The 24555-nt window shown below is 37.4% G+C and overlaps 1 protein-coding gene across 7 annotated transcripts in view; it reads left to right on the top strand.

Annotated features, from left to right (window-relative positions):
- The window catches only part of LOC123676980 (homeobox protein cut), a 72631-nt gene extending 48567 nt beyond the window's left edge, over nucleotides 1-24064 (top strand). Inside the window, exons 1-8 of one of the 7 annotated variants that reach the window (XM_045613348.1) lie at nucleotides 3689-3839; nucleotides 5512-5693; nucleotides 5777-5886; nucleotides 7393-8061; nucleotides 19323-19659; nucleotides 19802-20643; nucleotides 20731-21143; nucleotides 21206-24022. In XM_045613348.1, coding sequence (XP_045469304.1) covers nucleotides 3819-3839; nucleotides 5512-5693; nucleotides 5777-5886; nucleotides 7393-8061; nucleotides 19323-19659; nucleotides 19802-20643; nucleotides 20731-21143; nucleotides 21206-22450 — 3819 coding nt within the window. In that variant the 5' untranslated portion in view covers nucleotides 3689-3818 and the 3' untranslated portion in view covers nucleotides 22451-24022. Of the gene's footprint in view, nucleotides 1-3688; nucleotides 3840-5511; nucleotides 5694-5776; nucleotides 5887-7392; nucleotides 8062-19322; nucleotides 19660-19801; nucleotides 20644-20718; nucleotides 21144-21205 lie in introns of those variants that run through there. The other 6 variants (XM_045613347.1, XM_045613342.1, XM_045613345.1 and 3 more) reach the window with 6 other exon arrangements.
- The last annotated feature ends 491 nt before the right edge of the window (nucleotides 24065-24555 follow it).

Genomic DNA, 24555 nt, shown 5'->3' with positions numbered 1-24555 from the left:
TCTGGAATAATGGCTAGCATGCAAAAACGTTGAAAAAACTGTAACGCTACTGGATATAAGAATTCTATGAGCCATCTTTCACAGAACACGGCCATTATCAACAATGCAACTACTGTCATGTAGTATAACTACTAGGTGTATACCTGTATCATTCATAATTTAATACCTTCTTTCAATATGATATTTCTGTGTAGCTTCCACAATACTGTCTGATAACGAAATCCTTCTTGAGCATACAAAAACAAGTTTCAAAACCCAGAGTAGGAAATTCGCATTTACATAGAGATTTATAAGACAAAAACAAATGTGAGTTAACTACAAAATACACTTCGCAATGGAAACATCAACATGAAGTTACTGCATATTGCACCGGCTCCGCAGAAACCATTGTTGCTTTTTAAATTCGATTCGATAATGATGTTTATATTAATGTAATCAAAAAACTCCATCAAAACTTCACCCGACCCCGTGGGTGTAAAAATTTATACCGTGTCATAAACACTGTCCATTCGACGTCGCGCAGAACGAAAAATAAAAAAACCCATAGAATCCGACCATAGAGTTTGAGGGAATAAAATAACCCTAATTACCGAGGTATTCAAGATATAATTTAACAACAATTTTATCATGAGAGTCTGTTATAACACATACGGATTTACATATCGACTATCTGCTTTTATGACGTGGGCATAGCGCTTAGCGCCGTGGTTTATTATTCGATTCAGTGTTACCAACTCGAAAAAATTAACCGGTATAATTTTATACCGTGATCTTTATCTGTTCAAATGACTCCGGTTTATTGGAAATCGACCGTGTATGCTCGAATCGAATGTTTGTATGATTCGTTTTATGGCGTTAGGGTCTGTATTAAGCTCTTCAAAAGGGGGGCCAGAATTGGTGCAAAGAAAATCTCAATTTCTCAAGAAGGGTATTAAGTTCGAATAAAAACCCAAGCCACTCTAACTGTCATTATATAATTAACCAATCAAGTCGAAATTTTCCCAATCTCTTCCCCAAAAATGACGCTGGATTAAATGGGAACGAAAGAATCTACCCCAAGCCTGGGATTTCCCAATAATCAATCCATTCCCACCAATGGCCTCACACAGCCGGTTTAATTGCTACAATTAAGGAATAATTTTGATCCTCCCCTCTATGAAACTTGGAAATTGACAATAAAATCCGTCCATCGATCCGAAACTTAAGGGAGTTCCTCATTAATCAGAAGGAAAGTTGGGGAAATTTATCCGTTCGATCGGAACGATCGGTTGGCCCCACTGTCGGAATTATGATGTCACGAGGAACCATAGAAGTTCCGTCTCTGTCTGCGAGAAACTAATACGTTTCGATGTTACGGGGTTACATTCGAAAAATATTATATGCGGATCGTGAAATGGAAAGATATATTTTCGTTTCGCTAATGGAAAATTTCTAATCATATTCATATTTCAATTTATCACCGCGGGCATGCAAATTGGAGGAATCAAAAGGTAACCCCGGGAAATTGTATCCCCCGCACTCCGCCGCCCCCTCAGACTCCCAAGTTGAAACAACATCCCTCCATCTTTCGACCACGTATCTAATTTAAATATTATATCTGGTATTTTCTACCAATCACTCAGGCGGCCGCGATGCGAAAGGGTGAGAGTAAGTTTCCATATAGCTTAATCACCTTCAACCTTACTGCTACCCTCCTCAATAATCAATAATTATGCTCCAACATAAAGAGAAAAGAGGCCCCACATTGCAGATTTAGACGGTTCCTTCTTCATGTTGCTTTAGAGATGAGGGAATTTGTTTCGCTTCATTTTGCTGTATTTCGATTCGACCTTCCAGCAGTTAGTTATTTTATAATTTTTTTTTTTTCAAACAACTCCATGGAATTTCTTCTTGACCTTTTTCCGAATTTATCTACATCTGGTCTTAATTTTCAAGGAAAATTCCGTTAAGGGCACATTTCAATTTGAAAAATTCAAAATTCATATGGTACGAATAAGAGGGGCCCGAGGACCGTTCCCTGCGGAACACCCCCTTAGCCAATTTCAAGTCATGATTTGTCTCGAATTCATAGTTACTGCGTTATAGGTACCTCCTTAATTGGTTGGGAGCTTTCGCAATTATTGTTCCTAATTTTTCGACTTATTTATGAAACCTTCACGTGGCGTGGCACTTAAATCCGCTCAATATCTCGATTTATTTGCATGGGTATCGTCGCCTTTCCAATAATCCATCGAAATAGTGCATAAATCAGGCGGAAATGGGTCATCTGTCCGTTTAAAGTCGTAAGTAATCAAGTTATATTTGTGTTTCGAAAAAAAAACTCATTTTAGGTCGTTTACACTGGCGAGAACGACAGTTATGTGTGATATAAAACAATAAATAATGCGTTGCCAAGTTGTATTTCTCTCGAAATATTTGATCTAATGGAATTAAACAGTGTTTGAGGAGGCTTAAATGATATGAATACCTATGTGTCATATAATTAGAGGAATTACGAAAATTCCCACATATGGATATTTTCAAATATTTCATAACGTCACTCATTTCTGAGTCATATGGGATCTTCACCAATTTTCTCAACCCTGCCGCTGACTGTTGTTAGCCCTGATTGAATACAGTTTTGCCAACGCTCATTTTTCCTTGTCTTTGAAAACTCGGCGACCAATCGATTACGTCTCCTGCTTTGATTTACTCCGGAAGAGAGTCAACATGCAAAGTAGTTATTACTCATTGAGCACAGGACCGATGAGGATTTATCGACGTTCACTAGAATGCAGTCTTATTGATTTCGACTTTGTCACGGAACGCGCCTTTTGACGTCCTGATGATCACGGAAATGTGTGACCCTATTCTGAGGAATTGGCGGGAATTGACCATATTCACCGTCGCCATATTGTTGTGCGACAACTAACCAGTGTTCCCAACGAAGAAATATTGAGTTTACTAGAAAAATTCCACAATATAAAGATTATAAGTGAAGTTTATGTGTACCTTTTCTGGCTGCTACGCCAGATAGGCTTGTTTGGGACAATATTTCGCAAAAATTTCACCTTTTGGAAATAAAAACATTAATGAAAGGAGGTTTTATGAACAAATTAACTGTGGCCGAGTGTATAAATTAAGGCTTCGCTCCATTTTTGGAAATAGTCAGTGGAAGAATAATCTCTATGGCTGATAGTATTTTTGATATTAGCGGTATTTTTCTAGTGAACTCAATATTTGTCCGTTGGGAACACTGGGTAGTTGGTATTGTCGCACAACAATATGGCGACGGTGAATATGGTCAGTTACGAAATAGGGGTGGGAGGACCTGTTCTTCTCTTGAATTGTTTCCACACTTGACTCACGGTGTTATCTTCTGCTGTAATCCTTTTTCTAGATTAACGATCTATTTACCGACCGGGAAGACATTTTAAATCCGACGCCATTTTCCCACTATCAGTCTCCTATAAATTACGATCATTTTATCGCCTCATCGTTATCTATTGTGCACATATCTATATTTGATTTGTTACTTCAACCATTCAGGTTACACCAATATTTGTCGTATATTTCTTCGTCTTTCCCGTAATGACTTATTTTTCGAATATCTGATTAGCGATAATGTTTGAGATGGATCAAGATCGCCGGTTTATTTGTACGATAAATAAAGTTTCCACTTTAATTTATGCCTCAATTCATTTATGACACGCTGATTACTGATATGGTGATGATCTGATTTCATCATTTCTTTAATTAATATCAGTACCTCATTGTGTATCGCTATAGAAAGGTGGTGTTTATTATTTTTAGTTGCTAGCATGTGATCGTGTTCTGCTATGGACGATAAAGATGAGTTCGTGAGTAACATTCTATTCAAGTCTTTTCTGCATCCGAAAATGTTCACTTTGAAAACTGATATACTTTCACAGTTGTTGGATATTGTTATGTCATGTGTTACTGTGTTTGATGTTCTTATTGGTTTTTAAATGAATTCAGCTGAAAATTCTACAAATACACAATACTTTCGCGTCCTCTATTTGTCATAATAACTCAATTAGTTGTTGGCCATAGTTCAAATATGTGGTTTCGCTGTTTCGATCTCCCAACTCCTCCGCGAATTGATCATCGAATTGTCTTTTTGTTGTCGATCCGCCGAGTCCATTGTTTCGCGCCCTATTTTATAATTTATCAATCTAAATATCTTTTATCGTGGCTTTCCCGTTTTTGCACTTCCAATGGAGCATAGAGCCATTGAAAATTTATATTTATAACGGTTTTTTTCCGGGTCCTCCGTTCGTTCGAATTTATCTTTATCTTGAGTACGAAAAAAGGCACATAACTCATGATCCGGTGGCCATTAAAACCCAAAAAACAAAATCGAATCGCCCTCTCGTAGAACAGCTTCGGAAATAAGCGAGAACGGAAGAGAAAATCTCTGGGAGAGTGATAAATATAACCCAATATTTTACATCTAGATGCCTCGGGAGGGTCTTTTTTGCGTACAGTCGATCACCGACGTACGGCAGACATTTTTGGGACGCGCGAACACGACAAACGTATGTCGTTTGTTGAAGCAGCGGCCGTTAACAAACGAAAATTTATCGGCATCCCGAACAAAAAATCGCATACTTGCAGTGGCCCAATTGTTTCCCACGGCTTTCTAGATGTGCGCTAATTTCGACTAATTGGCAATTGTTTGCCTGGATTACTGCCACCTACAGGACCGAATCAGATCCGGCTCTTCATCCCCAAAACGAAAAAATCAGAATCTGTCGAATACCTAAAATTAATCATCTTATCAACGAAGATTTTATTTTATTTATTTAATAATCTTAAATTCTCTCTAGTAAATAAAAAAAATACAGGAGCGTATAGATCTTTATGAGGTCCTAGAGAATTGATTCCAAAGCCACCCCTGGCCATCTGCGGGCACTGGGGATTTTAAGGGCGATTTTTTACTGGAGATGCCTCCGTTCCAGGTTTTTATCCTCGGATTTAATTATTTCACACTTTGTTTATATCGGGGAATCCCTATGCCAATTAAAAATTTTATACTTTTTTTTACATCTCGATAATGCAACGTCAAATCCCTTGGTTATTGCCAATCGTTAGTCGACAGTTTTTTCCCTTTTTGTTTCAGTGTCATTAAGGGAGGATTACAGGAGAGAAAAACGATCGTGAAAATTTTGCGAATACTACCCCCCATATCTCTAGATATTCCGCTGACGTAGCACTGAAATCAATCAGTTCCCTCTATATGAAGACATAAATCCACAACCCCTTCCAGATATAAGGTGATAGAGATCGATTGATTAAATTTTAGGGCCAACGCACCCCTTCTGTAAGCCCTAAATCGCGTGTACTCTCCACCCTCACAGAACAGTGTATTGTCTTCTCGTTTCCACAGTTTCACGGACAGCATCTAAATAAACATAGCTCGTAACCCTTTTCAATCGGACACTTCAAGGTCACCTTATTAGACCAGTGAAATCATAGAATGGTAATATTCATCTTCTTCTTTCTTTGCAGATCAACCACCTCCTGGAGGAAGTCCAGCGACATCAATTGACGATATCGAAACTGCAGGAATCGTCGATAGCGCAGATCACAAGACTTGAAGAACAGCTGGAACTGAAGAGACAACATATAGCTAGGTTAGAGAATAAATTAGAATTACAGAAGGACTACGACGACTTGAGAAGAGAGTTGAGGTTAGTTTTTCATCCTTCCTTCTATCACTTTTGTCTTCGATCAGTACTGAAAAACTTACTGATTGGAACTTTCTATTTTTCAGTCTGTTCAGACCAGAATTGGTGAATAGTATAGAAACAAAACAGAACTTAGAAAATTTGGAAAAGACGAAATGTGAATCACTGCCAAAAACACCGAGTACCGAGAACGAAGGTAAGAGGAACCAAATTTCAGAAAAATATTAATCTTAGCGTAAATAGTGTTTTTTTTATGATAAAAGTATAACCGAACGTCATATAGCTAAATATTCTGTCATCATGAATTAAACCCTTAAAATGTCCAATTGAATGTGAGTAATATTGGAAATTAACCTATAGAGCGCGGAAAAATACCATAATTAAAAGACTGGTAGATGTAATGGTTGAATTTTTTTAATTAGATCAGTTAGGCAATAAATCAAGGTAAGTCAAGCATTAAAAAGGAAGTTATTCATCAGGTTCATTGATAAATTGCCCTGATATCCAAGAATTATTTATATTCTTATGAATCCTGTGAACGAATTTAGTGTTAAGCGTCCCTCGAATTACTATAGAGCTATATATAGTCTAATCGTAATTAAGAACAGTTTGTCTCTGAAAAGTACTGTCGAATTATTTAAACGTCAGGTTATAATTAGCAAGACGAGCGTCTATCTGATTATTTACTATAAACATAAACAATATTTGTAGCATTATCATTGTTATGTGATATCAAGATGCAGAAATGAAGGATAAATTCAATAGAGAAAAGAATAATATTCAGAAGTATTGAGAATATTGTGAATATCTCTTGTCTAGTAGAATAGAAGCATAAAAAAAAATATTTTCTTTAATTATTGTCGGATAAGAGATTAAGAGTAAAAAAAACTTAGAAATAACATTTTAACAATAATTGGATAACCCAGTCGGTATTGGAAATAACGGTTAAAATTCTTCGCCATTGACCACTTGTCGATAAGAAATAATTATATTTACATTAATTCATGTCCAGGAAGAGATTAACCACAAAAATCCCTGGATACTCGGTTCGCATTGATAAATCATCCATTCCTTTGATACCGATATTGATAAATTGCATATCCGGCTATGGAATGTTCAACTTCAGATTTGTACTTGATCACAATAATAATGATTTCATAGCGGAATAACAGAAATTCTGAAAAACGAAAAAAATCGGGGAAACCTGTCGAAAACAATGTCTGAACTTTCCCCCATCTAATGAAATTTTTCATCCTCCAGCTATAATATGTGCTTGCCGGTTTTTTTTCTATTTGTGAAATATACCATTAAATTCGCCCATTGTTTGGGCTATTGTTGGAATCGTTTCGAAACCATGAGAACAGCATTTGAATATTGACGAAATTGTCCTAGATTTCCATTCGATCTCGTTGTTCCATTGAATGAAATCATTATTATAAAATGTTGTGTGGAAATTCGACGATCTGATTAAGAATCGCGCGTTCTGATCGCAGGTTTTATAGCTCCATTGGCTGTTTCAAGAGCGCTAATTGCGATTTTTTCCCATGTACGTTGGCACTCCAAGGAGAGGTATCTTGTCGCATTAACATTTCACCTTTATTCCACAAACATGTTTATATTCTTTAGAATTATTACATACTCGTATTGTTGATATATCACCCTTAGTTACCTTCTTAAGATTTCTTTCTTTAATCACCAACAGCATGGCCCTTTCCAGATTGCCCGGAGAAGGCATCAACTCCCCTAGTGGCAGATTCGACAGAAAAGAGCACAGCGTCCACCCCTCAACCACAGGAACACCTGTCCAGACCTCACACATCACCATCGCCAATTCTCAATGGCAACCCAAAGAGCCCAGAAGATAACAACAACCACCACGTCAGCAACAATAACATCCCTCTTGCCACCATGTGCGCCGTCAACAACTTCCTCAGAGGAGACGATCTGAAGAGGAACCCCTACGGTTACGACGACCACAGACCACCCTTCAGGTTCGCTGAAGACCTCGGTATGGCACCTGGGTCCATGGTGGGTAGGTTGGGCGAAAGCCTCATCCCGAAAGGGGACCCCATGGAGGCCAAGCTGCAGGAGATGCTGCGGTACAACATGGACAAATACGCTTCGCATAATCTGGACACCCTCAATATTTCCAAGAGGGTGAGGGAGCTTCTGTCTATTCACAATATCGGCCAAAGACTATTCGCCAAGTACATCCTGGGGCTGTCACAAGGGACTGTGTCGGAGCTGCTTTCTAAGCCCAAACCTTGGGATAAACTCACGGAGAAGGGCAGGGACAGCTACAGGAAAATGCACGCTTGGGCTTGCGATGACAACGCCATCATGACCCTGAAGAGCTTGATCCCAAAGAAAGGTAAGACCAAAACTTTCAATGTCGCATGGAAACTTTTCAACACAAGAAAGTCAACTAGGTCATTCTATCAATTATAGTTGAGGGGGTTGCTCCGATTAAGAAACGCCAACGAAATACCGTCTGAAAACTTGAGGTTGTAACGACAGCGGAAAAGAATTAATCGGGCCTGAAATAATTTCACGCAAGAAAAATATAAACATGCTAATTTTTCAATGAGACATTAGTAGACCCTCATTTGAATATTGGAATGGTAGAAATTTTCCGACTGCCCGTTATCAGATCGAAAATAGTGGAAATGACGTGATCGGAACGCCAATAACGACTTGGGAAAACAAACGACAATCGATACTTTAATGAGATATAATTGCCTGCGATTAGCATAAGCTCGTGAAAAAAATTGGAGTCATAGATTTGGATGCAAATTTTCCATCGATTTTTCAATTAAAGGAGGGAAAATCGAAGCTGGCGGTAATAAGCGGGAATCGAACTCAAGATTATGATTGGGTAGTTGACGGGGAAAAACCTAAATGCAGGACCGGATAGTTCGCCGAGCTAGTAACCTCACGAATTTTTTTTCACGTGCCGATCGAGGAAAATCGATATACTGCAAACGGAAATTCATTTCAGGAGAAAACGGTTAATCGTCGACACAATCTACAACTCCTGCGTCAGAACCCGAATGTTCCGTGCTTCAGAATAATTTAAAGAAACTCCTTCGTATAAAACATGAATCATTTCCTGCATCAGTCCGATACATTAAATTGGTTTTCAGAATTTCGAATCATCAATAATAGATAATTGCGATAAAATTACTAAATTATACCGGTTTTTATGTTTGATTTCCATCTGTCGCTGTTCCTACACGTATCTTTCAGCACAACAAACGCGACCAGGGCCGTATCGTCCCCGAATTCGGATAATGTCATCACCGTACAGAGTCGGTTCAGGCAGAAAATCCCGTTTCACTATTCAGTGGCACAGAATTTCGACCCCGACGTTTCTTTTTCTTGTTTCAATCGGATTTATCACGCGTCGAATCTTCAACCTAACCAATACATCATGTCATGCTCTGAATAATAGAAAACGCTAAAATAAACTGTTTAACTTAACGATCTCGGGCTGCTCAATGACTTCATCCAGACAAAATAAATTATACAAATATAAGATACAGATAAAAATCAGTTGAGCACAAACAATTATTCCGTATTAGGAACAGGCAGAAGAATGGATTCTTATACGACTTGAAATCGTTTCGATCGCGTCTAATTTTTTGCTTTGAAGAATATCAAGGAGGAAAGGAAGATGTGATTTATGATGGGAATTGAATCAGATCTAGATCTCGAATGAATTTCGCTTAATTGGATCGTAATCAGAAACTAAAATATGTATAAAGATACGACTACATAGAAAACTTCACTCATGAAGAGGATATGAAATTTTTAATATCCGCTGAGATGAATGTTTCCCTAAGTGTTGTCATCGTAGCATTACATCAATGTAATGTTATGTATGTTAGAAAAGTTTATTCCCCAAACGATTCATATACACTTCGCAAAAAAATTAACACACATTCTGAAAATCTCAATTTTAATGGAAGTTACCTCTACATTGACTTTATAACTTATTTTTTATGTTCTCTCGGGAAGGTTTTGAACCAAACAAGACACATTAAATGGAAGAAAAATTCAGGATTTCAGCGAATCTTATGTGAAAGAAGAGAAATAAACAATTTTCAAAATACTGGAATGCTGATAAGTGATTTAATACTTGGTATTTCCACCCCTTGCGTTAATTACAGCTCGGCAACGACGGTTCATACTCAAAATGAGTGATCTTAAAATGTTCTGATCTAATCCTTCCCAGATTTCTCTGAGTTGGATTCCTAAGTCATTAAGAGTAGCTGGATGATTTTCTGAACTTCTCAGCCTTCTATTGAGGTTGTCCCAAACCTGCTCAATCGGATTGAGATCTGGACTTCTTGCTGGCCATTCCATTCGAGAGACTTCAACCTCTTCAAGGTACTCCTGAACGATGCGCGCACGATGGGGTCTGGCATTATCGTCCATAAAAATGAAATTTTCACCAATGTGTGGAGCAAATGGCACTACATGCTCTTCAAGAATGTTCCTTATACATTCAAAATCTGGTAATCTCATATTTTTTTATTCCTGCTGGGAAAAACATCTGTATTGAAGAAAAACGTTGAAAGTGGATAACATATGCATATAATTCTGATAAAAATAATTATCATTGAGAACACCTTCAGTTGTAGAATAAATTTGAGATTTCCATAATGTGCGTTAATTTTTTTGCGCAGTGTATATTTGCTTGAAAAGTTCCAATGCTTTGTGGAAATTCCGTTGAATATTTTCGAATGAATGCTTTATTCAGGATATTCCTCGTCGTTCTTGCATTATTTTCATGGAAATTCAAAATTTCACAAGAGGACTCAGTTCATTTACCGTGATGTCATAACTACACATATGCCAGTGCAATTTATTAACAACGCCAGTTCGATTTCTCAACTATTTATTGTTGTTTTTCTCCCACGCGGTCTTACAATTAATACATTTCATTCCAAGTCGGCTATCTCTTGTTTTATTAATGGACAAGTAGTACATTCGAAGGCTCATGCGAAATCGATTCAATTAAAGTGGATACTCCATTCATTCGTCAGAGTGTCTAGCATCGTTGATTTTGCGGAAAGGAATCATCGAAGTCGCTTAGTTCATCAGGTAAAAAAATTAGGTTATGCGGTAATTTCGGATCACAGAACTTGCATTTTTCCGATTTTTTCTTGATCTCAATTCGCCGAAATGACTACTATCAACGTTCTAGGAGCATGCAAGAACAGGCTAACTGTATTTAAATTGTCGGTTTAGCAAATGATGAGAGATTGTTGTTAATCTCTTCAGATGGTAACGCACAATGTAAATAACGATTTGAAAACGCGGAAATGTATCCGTTAACGTCGCAACCACAGATCTAGAAACGTGTGCGATTCACTGAAACGTTCCCATAATCAGGAACGCAGCTAATTGGAGTTTACGAAAGAGCATGTCCTATCGACAAAGCGGGGGGGTCTTTTTATTATTTTATAAACATAGATACACCGATGATACACTGGTATTAAATTGTCATCTGTTTTGTTGAACCCGCCGTCACACGGTCTTTCTATGACGTTACCGTTACAGATTTCTTCCTAACCGATTGTCTGGGACATCGGAGACAATTCTAATTTTATTTTAATAACGAGAAATCCTGGGAACCAGCAGTTATCGAGTACGACAGTACATATGGACGCGTCTTTTTTCATTGGTTCATACAATGGAAGAGTTATCGGTAATTACTGTAATTTCAACTGTTTTCGGTTCTTTTCAATTTGCCGTAATGCAGGTAGCGATGCAGAGATGTCACCGTGGTTTTTTTCTGCAGGTTGATCCCTGACCACCTGATGGTACTTAGTTAAGACGAGGGTTCCCAGCTTGGTGGCCAACCAAACCACCACTATCACAATTATCTAAAAAACCGTAAATATCACCGCCTCGTTTGATTTCAAAGCCCGCATTCGTCGTAAGAAAGAATCGTGTCCTCTGGGAGTTCGTTGATTCCACAAACACAAAAATTCTAATAGGAAAATCGAAGGAGATTGCGTGACCGACCTATAAGACGGGTTTTTTCATTTAATATCTGTGTATATATCGCCCAGAGTTAATTATAGATTCCGTACTGATTTGAAGAAAACTATTTCGGAGTATGTTACAGACTTACGGACAAATTGAAGCTAATACATGTTTCGTGTGCTATGAAAAAAGTCGTATTATGTTTGATTTTCGGCGTTTTAAGTTATGACGAACTATTCGATCCTTACAAGCCAACTATGGAATTTTTTAATTCAGTTGGTTCGAAACGAAATAAAACACGCGATTCAATTCTCTCCTATAATAGGTTAGATGACAGTATTGAAGAAAGAGAACTAATGGTCTTAGAGAATTATAACGGGTGTTCTTTAGATGCATGAGAAGTTTCGATGGTGTTGTCCTCAGAGTATTAAACATAGATAGAGGGAGAATATGTCATTTTCAGTAAGCAAATTTTTTCCCCAATATGAGCTATCAAATTTGACATGAAGCGCGGAAATGAATACATATCAGTGATACGATATTTCACTCAATTCGCGAGTTTCTGCACAAAGTTCGCACTTCTTATGTCCCATAGTAAATCAACGTTTCATATCAACTCAAAATATATTTAAATAAATATATCAGAAATTCAAAAACAAACTTCAAGTGCGTCAAAAGACGTGAAACAACCGATGACACTAGGAGAGCAAAATTTGCAAATCCTTGGATTTCAGCAGGTAGATACAGGAAATAATAAATATTCTGCTTATTATAAATTCGACAATTAGGAAAAATATCTGATTCCAAATATTCAAATTTGCATATTTAATCGGGAATCACTCAAATAAATATATTTCATTCAATATAATATACAATCATAACGATATAATAAAATTGTGGATTTGAGAATATATCACAATCCGACAACGTAATCTAACCATATTGGGGACATGTGAAAATTGCGTATACTCCCTCTATCCATGTTTATAACTCTATGGTGTTGTCTATGGTTTGACAATTGAAAATGTCAAACTGTATTGACAATTCGGTTCAGTAAGGTTTGGCAGTTCTTCTTGCATCGTTCAATCGTTACCAGATTATAATAAAAAATTCATATCAACAATATTTTTGTTTTGTATTAAGGTTTAAAAAAAAACACAATTTATATGTTGAAAGGTTCGTAAGAAACGGCTCTGTTTTATTGAGATTTGTACAATTTCCACTGAAATAAATGTAAGGAATACTGCTATAAGGCTTGTTATCCGAAACACCAATCAGAGCGAATAACGTCACTTTTAAGTGACATACGTTGTACTCTATGTTTGTGGTTTATTAGTGAACCAGCCGTCAGCATGTTCTGTTGACTTTCTTCGTTCAGCATAGACCAAAATAAACATCATGAAGTATTTTGGCGCTCGATTCAAATAAGATGGAAGAAAGTGCCTAAAATTTCTACAAATGTTTTCACATTGTTTGGAAGAAAGGAACCAAAGAGCACAGACGAAAACTTCGATGGTGGTTGGTTTTCTGGTTCGAAGCCGAGCTCAACGGTCGAGATAAAAGTACCATCTTGATCGTGAATAACATAGTGTAATTTCTCTTCTGTCATTGTCCGGGCTGTTTACACGAATCGACAATAAATAAAGGGCAATCAATTTCGAGGTCTATTTCGATCCCGCTAGGAATTATAAATGAACAACGCGGCGCCCATACATTACTCGAAATGATAAATCGCGGAACATATTTAGAAAGAAAAGGGACCCGAACAAAGAGAATCTCCGCGAAATGATCCTTGAAAACCTCGCTGCCGATCCGATAAATCACAATCGTTTTTATGAATGGAAAATAATTACGCCGCCAGCTACGATCTATGAATCGCGGATGTCACAATATGGCCGCTCGATTCTTCTCTATGCGCTATATTGAATAATATCTGTGTGAAAGTCCGAATTATTCTATATAATGTGAAAATGCTCGAAACAAACGGTCGGAGAAACGATGGAATTACGATAATTCGAAGGTTGATTCTGTACGTGGTAAGCTGTTATTATTTACTCGTTACGACACTGGTCTTCGACATCTCCTCGATGGCTGCGTTCCCTCAATGAATTCAAATGAATTCTAAATCTTCGTTCGAGAAATTATGGGGTGTTCGAAAAACTAATGGCCATCTCAAACAATTAATTTCGCGAATGGACAATACTTTTCCGCTGAAGGTACCTACGGCGGTCAAAGAAACATGTGGGAACGTAGTCACAGAATATATTACCGATCGAAATTGATCATTTTCCGGACGTTGGGTTCCTCCTTGTTTTTACCTGATCGTATGTGTGATAGGACATGACGCGTAATTCACATGTCCCTATTGAGATTACTCGAGATTTTCTCACATTTTTTAACAGAATCATTTCGTTCGAAATCGACTCATCCGCCAGACAACATATGATTACAATTAAGAAATTCAATGGGTACCTGACGTACTTCCGCTGAGAAAGAGTCTTATTGTCAATGCGGAATGAGTTGCCTTTTTTTTTCTTGAACCTATACACATGAGAGAGTAATCGCCGAGGATACATATATTTCCGCTCTGATGAGCATAAGTCTTTCACTCGTAAATTATTATAAAGTCTCACTAAATTCCGGATGGTACTTTCCTACAAGACCATCCGTTAATCATAGAGTAATCAAAGTTCGAGCCATAGATTGATTATCTTCAGCAGACCAAACATCATTCAGATGGAAATTAATTCCATATTCACTTCCATATGAAAATTGAAGAATCGAATACTAAAGAGTTTTGCAATAAGATGTTTCCTTTTGATATTGAAAACAAACGAGTACATTCAAAGAGAAATAATTCGATATTTACTCCATTGTAAAGATGAAGGTATGCGATTAACGATGAAAAAGATATCAGCAAAATGGCTGTGGCCTCATAGAAAAGAATCTAAAGATGTTAAATCAGAAGATCTCTGTGGCCAATTGTGATCAGAGCTTCGAGAAATAACATGGCCAGGAAACTTTTCTTGCTAGATTGCAATTGTTTTCAGTAAGCAAATTTTGTCCCCTTCATGAGCTATCAAATTTGACATGAAGCGCGCGGAAATGAAAACATATCAGCTATACGATATTTCACCCAATTCGCGAGTTTCTCCACATAGAACCCACTTCTTATGTCCCGTAGTGAATCAACGTTTCATATCAACTCAACATATATTGAAATAAATACCTAAATATATCAGAAATACAGAAAACAAACTTCAAGCGCGCCAAACGACGTGAAACAACCGATGACACTAGGAGAGCAAAAGTTGCCAAACCTTGGATTTCAGCATGTAGATACAGAAAATAATAAATATTCTACTTATTATAAATTCCACAATTAGGAAAAATATCGGATTCCAAATATTCAAATTTGCATATTTAATCGGGAATCACTCAAATAAATATATTTAATTCAATATGATATACATTCATAGCGATATAGTGAAATTGTGGATTTGAAAATATATCACAATCCGACAACTTAATCTAACCATGTTGGGAACGTGTAAAAATTCTCCCTCTTTCATGTTTATTACTCTATGGTAATGGAATAATTTTCACTTGTCAAAAGTCAAATAATGACAGTTACAAATGTGACAGCTACCCAGATAGCTGTCTACTCAGTCTACTCTTATTGGAAAACCCTTTATAAAATCAGTTTAATATTACATCTTCCAATCAACTGAGCAATTTTAGCATCAGAACGTAAACAAACAAGTTACTTTTAATATGTCTATTGTTCCTCCGTCGATGACCAATATGATCTCGGAAAATCCATGAGTGTTTCGATAGAAACTGTTGATTCGTGAAAAAAAAACGTTTTATGTTCCGGTATTGCGTTATAATGGAATCACCGAGCAGCTATTGATTCCGAAAGTACTCATTTCTGTGTTTTCATGGCGATCATCTGGGGAACAAGTCCGAGCTTACCTGAACAAAAGGAAACTGTACCCCTGAACACCGAAAGGCTGGAAAAAGGACGCTTCGAGTGGGGGGGGGAGTTACGACCGCGAGCGCGCGCGGGGTTGGTTTTCTTTTGTTTCCGAGGTTAATTTCAGATCGTTTCAAATTTGCATGAGAATATTTTTGTCTTTGTGTCGACCCAGTCGGAATTTATAGTGGCAAATATAAAAGAGTAAATTAACGATTCAGACAAGAGTATATTACGTGGGAGATTTATCGCGCTTTTGTTTTCGTCTCAGACAGTTCGGTATTGCAAGGTTAATTTTTACCGATAAAGCCAGAATTATTCCAATATGTTTCCGTCTGCGATACTATGTTCGGCCACTCTAAATATCTTTTGCCGCATCTGAAACAATAAAGTTCCAAGTTGTTATTAATATCGGAGCGAAAAGCCGATTTTTGCGCTGTTTTACGGTCGTGAATTTCCTTACCCGGCACGATATAGATTCATTTTATTGTTTTCCGGTCGGTCGAAACGGTCTGGGATCGATTTCCCGCAGAAATTTGAATTTGTACCCGAATACAACAATTCAACACGAATAATTGACGCAATATCAGTATATTCTATGTGCATTTTTTATGTCTGTCATTGGGGCGCATAGAGTAATAAACATAGAGGAAGTACACATAATTTTTACATGTCCCCAACATGCTTAAATTACGTTGTCGGATTGTAATATATTTTCAAATCCACAATTTTACTATATCCCTATGAATGTATATTATATTGAATGAAATATATTTATTTGAGTGATTCCCGATTAAATATGCAAATTTGAATATTTGGAATCCGATATTTTTCCTAATTGACGAATTTATAATAAGCAGAATATTAATTATTTTTTGTATCTACCTGCTGAAATCCAAGGTTTGGCAACTTTTGCTCTCCTAGTGTCAACGGTTGTTTCACGTTGTTTGGCGCGCTTAAAGTTTGTTTTCTGAATTTCTGATATATTTAGGTATTCATCTCAATATATTTTGAGTTGATATGAAACGTTGATTCACTATGAGACATAAGAAGTGCGTTTTTTGTGGAGGAACTCACGAATTGAGTGAAATATCGTATCACTGATATGTTTTTATTTCCGCGCGCTTCATGTCAAATTTGATAGTTCATGTTGGGGACAAAATTTGCTTACAGAAATGACATATGCTCCCTCTATCTATGTTCACTACTCAGAGGAATACAACAATTCAGCACGAATCTTGACGCAATATAAATATAGTTATCTATGTGCATTTTTTTATTTCTGTCATTGGGGCGTGTTATGATGCGATTGTGGGAGACCGACATCGAAATTTCAGAAAAAAATCCGCATAAATTGTCATGGCGTATGGATTTATGTCGTTCGTAATGGCCTGTAATTTAATGAGGCAGATTAAAAAGACCCCAAAACACAAAGCAATACGCTTAAGCATTTTAATGAAGAAAATACTTGGCAGACTTTCAGCCACTTATTCATCTGATGGGATCGAAAACGAAAAACAATGATATACTGTTCAGAAATAACCTGAACGCTCTACCCGCTCTATTCATTTATCCATTTCCGATGATGCGTCTTTGTAAGGCACGTTGACCGTCTACCGTATACGCATTCATCTATAAATGTCAACAAAGTCCCTTTGAAATCAGTTTCCAATCAGGACAGGCATGTTCCCCGATCGGTCCACAGAAAACCCTAATTACTCACGAAAGCCATAGATCAAGATCCGCCGAGAACACAGAAATTAAAATGTCAACTTGTCCGTTTTTCGGAGTCTATCACGCGTATTTTCAATGCAGGATAGCGCGCGTACATGCATGAATGAGCCAAGTAAATGACCCCACTCTAATGTCCTGCAACAGATTGGCGAAACCCTAAACCGATAACTCGCAACCTGTACTTTAACAGCAATTTCGCCATTGAACCAAGTCTTGCTACCGCCAAATGCATAATTTAATTCTCGTTTGATGATAAAAGGTTTCAATAAAACCTCTCGACCCAAACGGTGACAAATAAATGGAAAAATGACTATCGGAGGTTCGTGTACATAGAAATATGATTAACTAATGCCGATAACAGTAATTATTTAGAGCTACCCGAAACAGGAAGTTGACGGGCATTGTAGACCGCATCGAGAAAATCATCGAATCATTTCCAAAACTAACACTAGAGGATGTTGAATTGACCATCTCTCTCTCTCGTCAAAACCATGCAGAGGAAGTTGGAAAATACAATTATTAGTATTGGTGATAAAAACGCTGTTCTATCGATTTTCATCAGAACGTATAGTACATTCAGGAATTATTGTCATCGAAGTAGGCCTTGAAAGTCCAATCGTGGCTTTATTTCTGGTTACAAAATATTACTAAAAATTTCTGTGGTTTTATCATAGAATTAAAATATATAACAGAACCATAGAGTAATAAACATAGAAAGAAGGAATATACACAATTTTTACATGTCCCTAACATGGTTAGATTACGTTGTCGGATTGTGATTTATTTTCAAAACCACAATTTAGCTATATCGTTATGAATGTATATTATATTGAATGAAATATATTTATTCGAGTGATTCCCGATTAAATATACCAATTTGATTATTTGGAATCCGATATTTTTCCTAGTTGTCGAATTTATAATAAGCAGAATATTTATTTTTTTCTGTATCTACCTGCTGAAATATAAGGTTTGGCAACTTTTGCTCTCCTAGTGTCATCGGTTGTTTCACGTCGTTTGGCGCTTTAAGTTTGTTTTCTGAATTCCTGATATATTTAGGTATTTATTTCAATATATTTTGAGTTAATGTGGAATGTTGATTCACTATGGGACATAAGAAGTGCGTTCTTTGTGGAGAAACTCGCGAATTGAGTTGAATATCTTATCACTGTTTTCATTTCTGCGCGCTTCATGTCATATTTGATAGGTCATCTTGGGGACAAAATTGGCTTACTGAAAACGACTTATGCTCCATCTATCTATATTTATTACTCTGAGTCAAATATCAATCTGATCGTTCGGTATGGTCGGTGCCATAGAAAATTGAAACATCCACAGAATGAACATTGTTTCCGTTCGTTATCGACCACGATCCCCCCAAAACTTTCTGGCTCAAATTCAATAAGTGGTGGAGAATATTGTTTCGAAAACGGCAACACGCGATTCCATTGTCATGCGAATCTACTCAAATTCTCCCCCGAAAATAATTTCAGCAAAACAATTTCCCATCGAATCGAAAGTAAAAGAAACGGAAAAAATCAAAGGGGTTCGTTATTAGAGTATTCGAGTCCGATATCGCTCGCGTGTCGAGGTTTGCATGTATAAAAACGCCGTAAAACTTTTTTTTATAATTTCAACCCTTAAAGTATAAATCGAAATAACCCTGCAACCCCCCTTCGGCTGTTCGATTTCCCATCAGAGAAATTGGTCCGTTTCCGTTCGTTGAAGACATTCGTCAATATAATCACTTTTTGGCACAGCTTGGCACATTTATACCGAAGCCATAACAATAAAAAAATCTAAAAATGTATCGTGGCTACGAATTTCAAACATCCACACAACACAACATTTATTATGATTTCTTTGCAACTTGCCCACACCATTTAGCGAAACGTGAATGATTAAAATTATTATATTTGCCCTTACAGACAGTTTTTCTTCAGGAAAGGAAACAGGTATCCCAAATTACGGTAGACCCGAAGGCGATCTTACAGACGAAAGACTTGCTCACATCTTGAACGAAGCCTCTCAGTACAACCAACATATTAAACAGAACCCTGATGATAGCCACAGCAACGATTCCAAATCACCCCACGGCTGTTCCAGTCCCTACTCCAGGGATCATAGCCAGAATAGGAGAATGAAAAAATACGAGAATGATGACATTCCCCAAGAAAAGGTCGTTAGGATATATCAAGAGGAGTTGGTGAAGCTCATGGGGAGAAGAATGGAAGACTTACGGAACCCTGCCGGAAATTTCCCTGGGTAAGTATTAACTCTGGTTTAACCAAAATTCCAAATTCAAATCCTTCCTTTGGAAAATTATAATATTCGCCTCCATAATTTTCTTCCCGTGTTTCCTAAACTATTCGTATGAGTCGAGAGCAGTCTCTAAACTAATATACAGTATGTTTTTTCCACAATTCCTTAGCGGCAACCCCATGGATAGGACTCAAGAAGAAATCAGATTGGCCCTTGATGCATATCATAGGGAAATAGCCAAGTTGAATCAAGGTCAACCCCCACAAATGCCCTTGGGTCTACTCGCCCTTCAACAACAGGCCTTGGCGCAACACCATCAAGTACAATCCAACGGAGGAGTTCAAGATCTATCGATTCCAAAAGACAAAATGAAGATGATGAATGGGATGGATGAAAAGGACAAAGAAGATGACAGACATTCCGGTAGTGCGTTTAGTTTAGTGAGACCAAAAATTGAACCTGGAACTCAAGCGAGCAGCAATAGCACTGCGAGCAGTCCTCTAGGAAACTCCATCTTGCCACCAGCGATGACCTCAAACGATGATTTCTCGACATCTGCTGCTGCTAGTCCTTTGCAACGAATGGCATCCATAACCAATTCTCTCATCTCCCAACCACCACAACAGCCACATCCCGCTACCAACCAAAGACCTTTGAAGGCTGTTCTTCCACCAATTACCCAACAACAGTTCGATCTCTACAACAATCTCAACACCGAAGAAATTGTCAAAAAAGTCAAAGAACAACTGAGTCAGTATTCGATCAGTCAAAGGTTATTCGGAGAATCGGTTCTAGGACTGAGTCAAGGTTCAGTGAGTGATCTACTGGCACGACCCAAACCTTGGCACATGCTAACACAGAAAGGAAGAGAACCTTTCATTAGGATGAAGATGTTTTTAGAAGACGAGAATGCAGTCCATAAACTGGTAGCCAGTCAATACAAGATAGCGCCAGAGAAACTGATGAGAACAGGAGGTTATGGAGGAGGTAAATATCAATTAAGTTCAATATTATATCTAACCAATTGCCTGAAACGATAACGACAATACAACTGAAATTCAGCTTCTTTTCCAGCTTGCACGTCAATTTCCAAGCCGATGCCTCCTACCTCGAAAATGTTGAGCGAGGCTGCTGGGCTTTTGAATAAAATGCAGGAAACCCAGAGTCTTCTCCCGCCTAGTTTGCAATTGGGACCGCAAGTACACACACCTCAGCCGCCACCACCACCGATGCTATTAACACCTCCAGGTATGCCGCCACACCACCCCCTGAATTTGCCCACACCCGATCACCTGAAGAAGTCAACGCCGAGTCCACATGGCATTCCTCACTCTCCTATGGGTCAGCATCAGCCTGCCTTGAGAAACATGCATCAACACATGTCTCCTAGCGTCTACGAGATGGCAGCCCTCACACAGGATCTAGACACTCAAGTTATCACAACTAAAATCAAAGAAGCTTTACTCGCCAACAATATCGGACAGAAGGTAAGGGAACATTTTCTTGAAGATATAACAGAGCAGGTTTTTAACTCAGTTTTTATTTCCAGATCTTTGGTGAAGCTGTCCTGGGTCTCTCTCAAGGCTCGGTTAGCGAACTTCTCTCGAAGCCCAAACCCTGGCACATGTTGAGCATTAAGGGACGTGAGCCGTTCATCAGGATGCAACTGTGGCTCAACGATGCCCACAATGTTGACCGTCTTCAGGCACTTAAAAACGAAAGACGTGAGGCCAACAAAAGGAGAAGGTCTTCGGGAGCTGGAGCTCACGATAACAGTTCAGACACCTCATCTAACGACACTTCCGAATTTTATCACTCCAATAGTCCTGGCCCTGGACCACCGTCCAGCAAGAAACAGAGAGTGTTGTTTTCCGAAGAACAAAAAGAGGCTCTGAAGATCGCCTTCACCCTTGACCCCTACCCAAATGTACAAACCATCGAATTCCTGGCTAGCGAACTGGGATTGTCGAGTAGGACCATCACGAATTGGTTCCACAATCACAGGATGCGACTGAAACAGCAACTTCCCCACGGCATGTCTTCAGATATTCCCCCCAGAGAACAAACTGGAAGTCAAGTGCCGTTCGATCCCATCCAATTCAGACTGTTACTAAACCAAAGATTACTCCAAATTTCTAAAGAAAGGATGGGATTGTCCGGTGTACCTTTGCCTTATCCCCCTTATTTAGCGGCCAACACAAATCTTGCGGCGTTGATCAGCAGAGGTTTGGACCTGTCTGCACTCAATCATGCCGTCAAAGAGCAAATGAGCGGTTTAGATCTCTCGATGACCTCCCTCAAGCGAGAACCGAACGATTTCGACGATGACGACGATGTCGAAAGCAACGTAGGTTCTGAAGACTCGAACATGTCGGGTAGCATGCAAGACGAGAGTGTCAAGGTCGAACAGAAAGAGGAGCATGAAACCCCCATCTCCCAGAGAGGCGGCAGGTCCTCACGAAGGAAACCGGCTGCTCCTCAGTGGGTGAACCCCGATTGGCAAGACGAGAAAGTAAAGTCTGGAGATGAGGTCATCATCAACGGCGTTTGTGTTATGCAGACAGAAGACTATGGAAGAAGAAACTCAGAAGAGACTGTACATGTAGAACCTACTCCAGTGATGGACCGTTTCGATGACGACCGGAGTGACACCTCCTCCATAAGTCAAGACAATAACGAGGGCGATGACAAACATCAATCCAGCCAAGAGAAAGAACAAGAGTGTACGGACGACCCTCAAGAGCATGATAAGACGGTTAAGAAAGAAAACGAAGATGAAAGGTGGGATTACTAACTGCAACAGTTCTCCTTTTTCATCAAAGTTAAACATTAGTGTGTACAAACAAAGTAAGACTACACAGTTAGCTACAAAATTTGAATTGTTTTAGAAAAGTGCAATGAAGCAGAAGTGGCGCAGTCAATTAAGATTCTGAGAATCCCAATTTTCTACGCTACTATGTTGTAGACAAGTATCGAAAATTTTACCCCCCTTCCCAGTTATTTATTGTGATTTTTAAGTACTATATTTACCAAGTTTTGTTACTTTGTAAGTTTCTCTGTTCTTTTTTGTATTTATGTAGTAAGTATATAAGACTGTTACCATATATTATTGATTATTATATTATTATGACTGGTCTCGAAAGGTCCAAGTCGTACAGAGCAAAAATGTTTGAAATATTGTGATATATATGCTTATATTGTTTTTATTATTTCTTTCGATGGCAAAATTTTCGAAATTAAGATATTCGCAAGTCTATTCAATTTGCTGATTTGCAATTGTCCTGTGATTGAGATATTGGGCAAATAATAAGTTGAATAGATATTGAAAATTTCGTACTAGAGATCTCCAAAAATCGTTTTGTTTTTGTATATAACAATCATCTTTACATATGTACATTTAGGTAAAATGTTAGGTATTAAATCTCGTGTTCAAAATATCGAAGAAAAAAGAAAAATTTTCTCTAGTCTTTCCATAGGGGCATCAATCAATTTGAATTTTCACCTGGCCAGTACAGAAAAAACGAAGAAAACTGTTTATGTATATTTTTCAGATCACAATCTCAAAGCATTCACATTTAGTTTTTATAAGAAATTATCAGTATTCCACATCATAATTGAAAAACATCACATTTTCGTGAATTATTAAAATCATTTATTTGAAAATTTCCAGATTTTATTTCCCCTATGATAAGCTTTTATGCCACAATCTTGTTTTCTGTAGTTTTCAACCTACTGGTTTTAGTGAACATAGCTTTAATTTAAAACTGAAGATGTTTTATGAAAGAGAAGCATATCGTTATTTGATAAGTGTAAAAATGAGTAAGATCCACCCAGAATTTAATAACCAGAATGTATATTCTTGCCATTGTTTTTGATTTCGCTCAGTTTTTTATGAAATAGAAACGATAAAATATTGTACGAAACGAAGACTATGAGAAATTTAGTGCAATATTTTGACGTAACAAAAAATGTATATTTTTGGCAAATTACAGAAAAAATATAATTCTTCCATAATCAATGTAATAAAACATTGTGAGAGAAGTTGAAGAGGCATTAGCTCCATTAAGAGAGGGCAAAATATGTATATTGTGCACATTTTTAAATAACCACAAGTAAGTAGAGAGTACAATTAGAAAATTCTTTGCCGTAGTGAAAGATATTCAATGTTTTTTTCGATTTTCCGTTGATTGAATAAACTTTCTATGTATTGGCAAAATACGTAAATTTAGTTTAGATATTTAAATATATAGATACATTGAAAGTTTATTTATTTTATTATATTTTATAAAGATTATAGGAATCAAACGTCTCCAATGTTTGTTTTATGATCTATTATACAGACTTTTGTAATTGTAAATATTTATATCATATCATTCTCTTTTGAAATTTCTAAATTAAAACATTTCTCTGTATTTAAAACTGTGTTTCCTTCAACCTGCATAAATCGAATTCAACAATCCTAAAGTTAAAAGACAAGAAAGATTTAAAAAACTGAATGAATAAATCTCTTCATTATGAAAATGGGAAATATTTATTCAGAGTATATTGGAATAACACAATATATTCTGTGAAATTTCAAAGAATGGATTTCCATAAAATAAAACACTGGATTTCCATGTATTATTACCAAAAAATTCATATTTATTTTCATAATCATAGTGCAATTCCAAATAAACAAGAAGGACAACACAAATAGATAGCATAGCATAAATAGAAAAAACAACAGAAATAAGGTTCAGATTTGAAGATCGCTTCCCAGGTACTCACCTATAGTCTAGGGTTCAAGGTACAAAGAAGCTTTCGAGTAGTATTTTTGAACTTGGTGAACTCAGATAAGGTTGATATTGTTTTGGTAGTTTATTGAAGAATTCAAGAAATATATTCCATAATTTTTGTGTT

The sequence above is a fragment of the Harmonia axyridis genome, chromosome 3 (genome assembly GCF_914767665.1).
Source record: "Harmonia axyridis chromosome 3, icHarAxyr1.1, whole genome shotgun sequence".
Lineage (NCBI taxonomy): Eukaryota > Metazoa > Arthropoda > Insecta > Coleoptera > Coccinellidae > Harmonia > Harmonia axyridis.
This window is presented reverse-complemented; position numbering and strand designations above follow the sequence as displayed.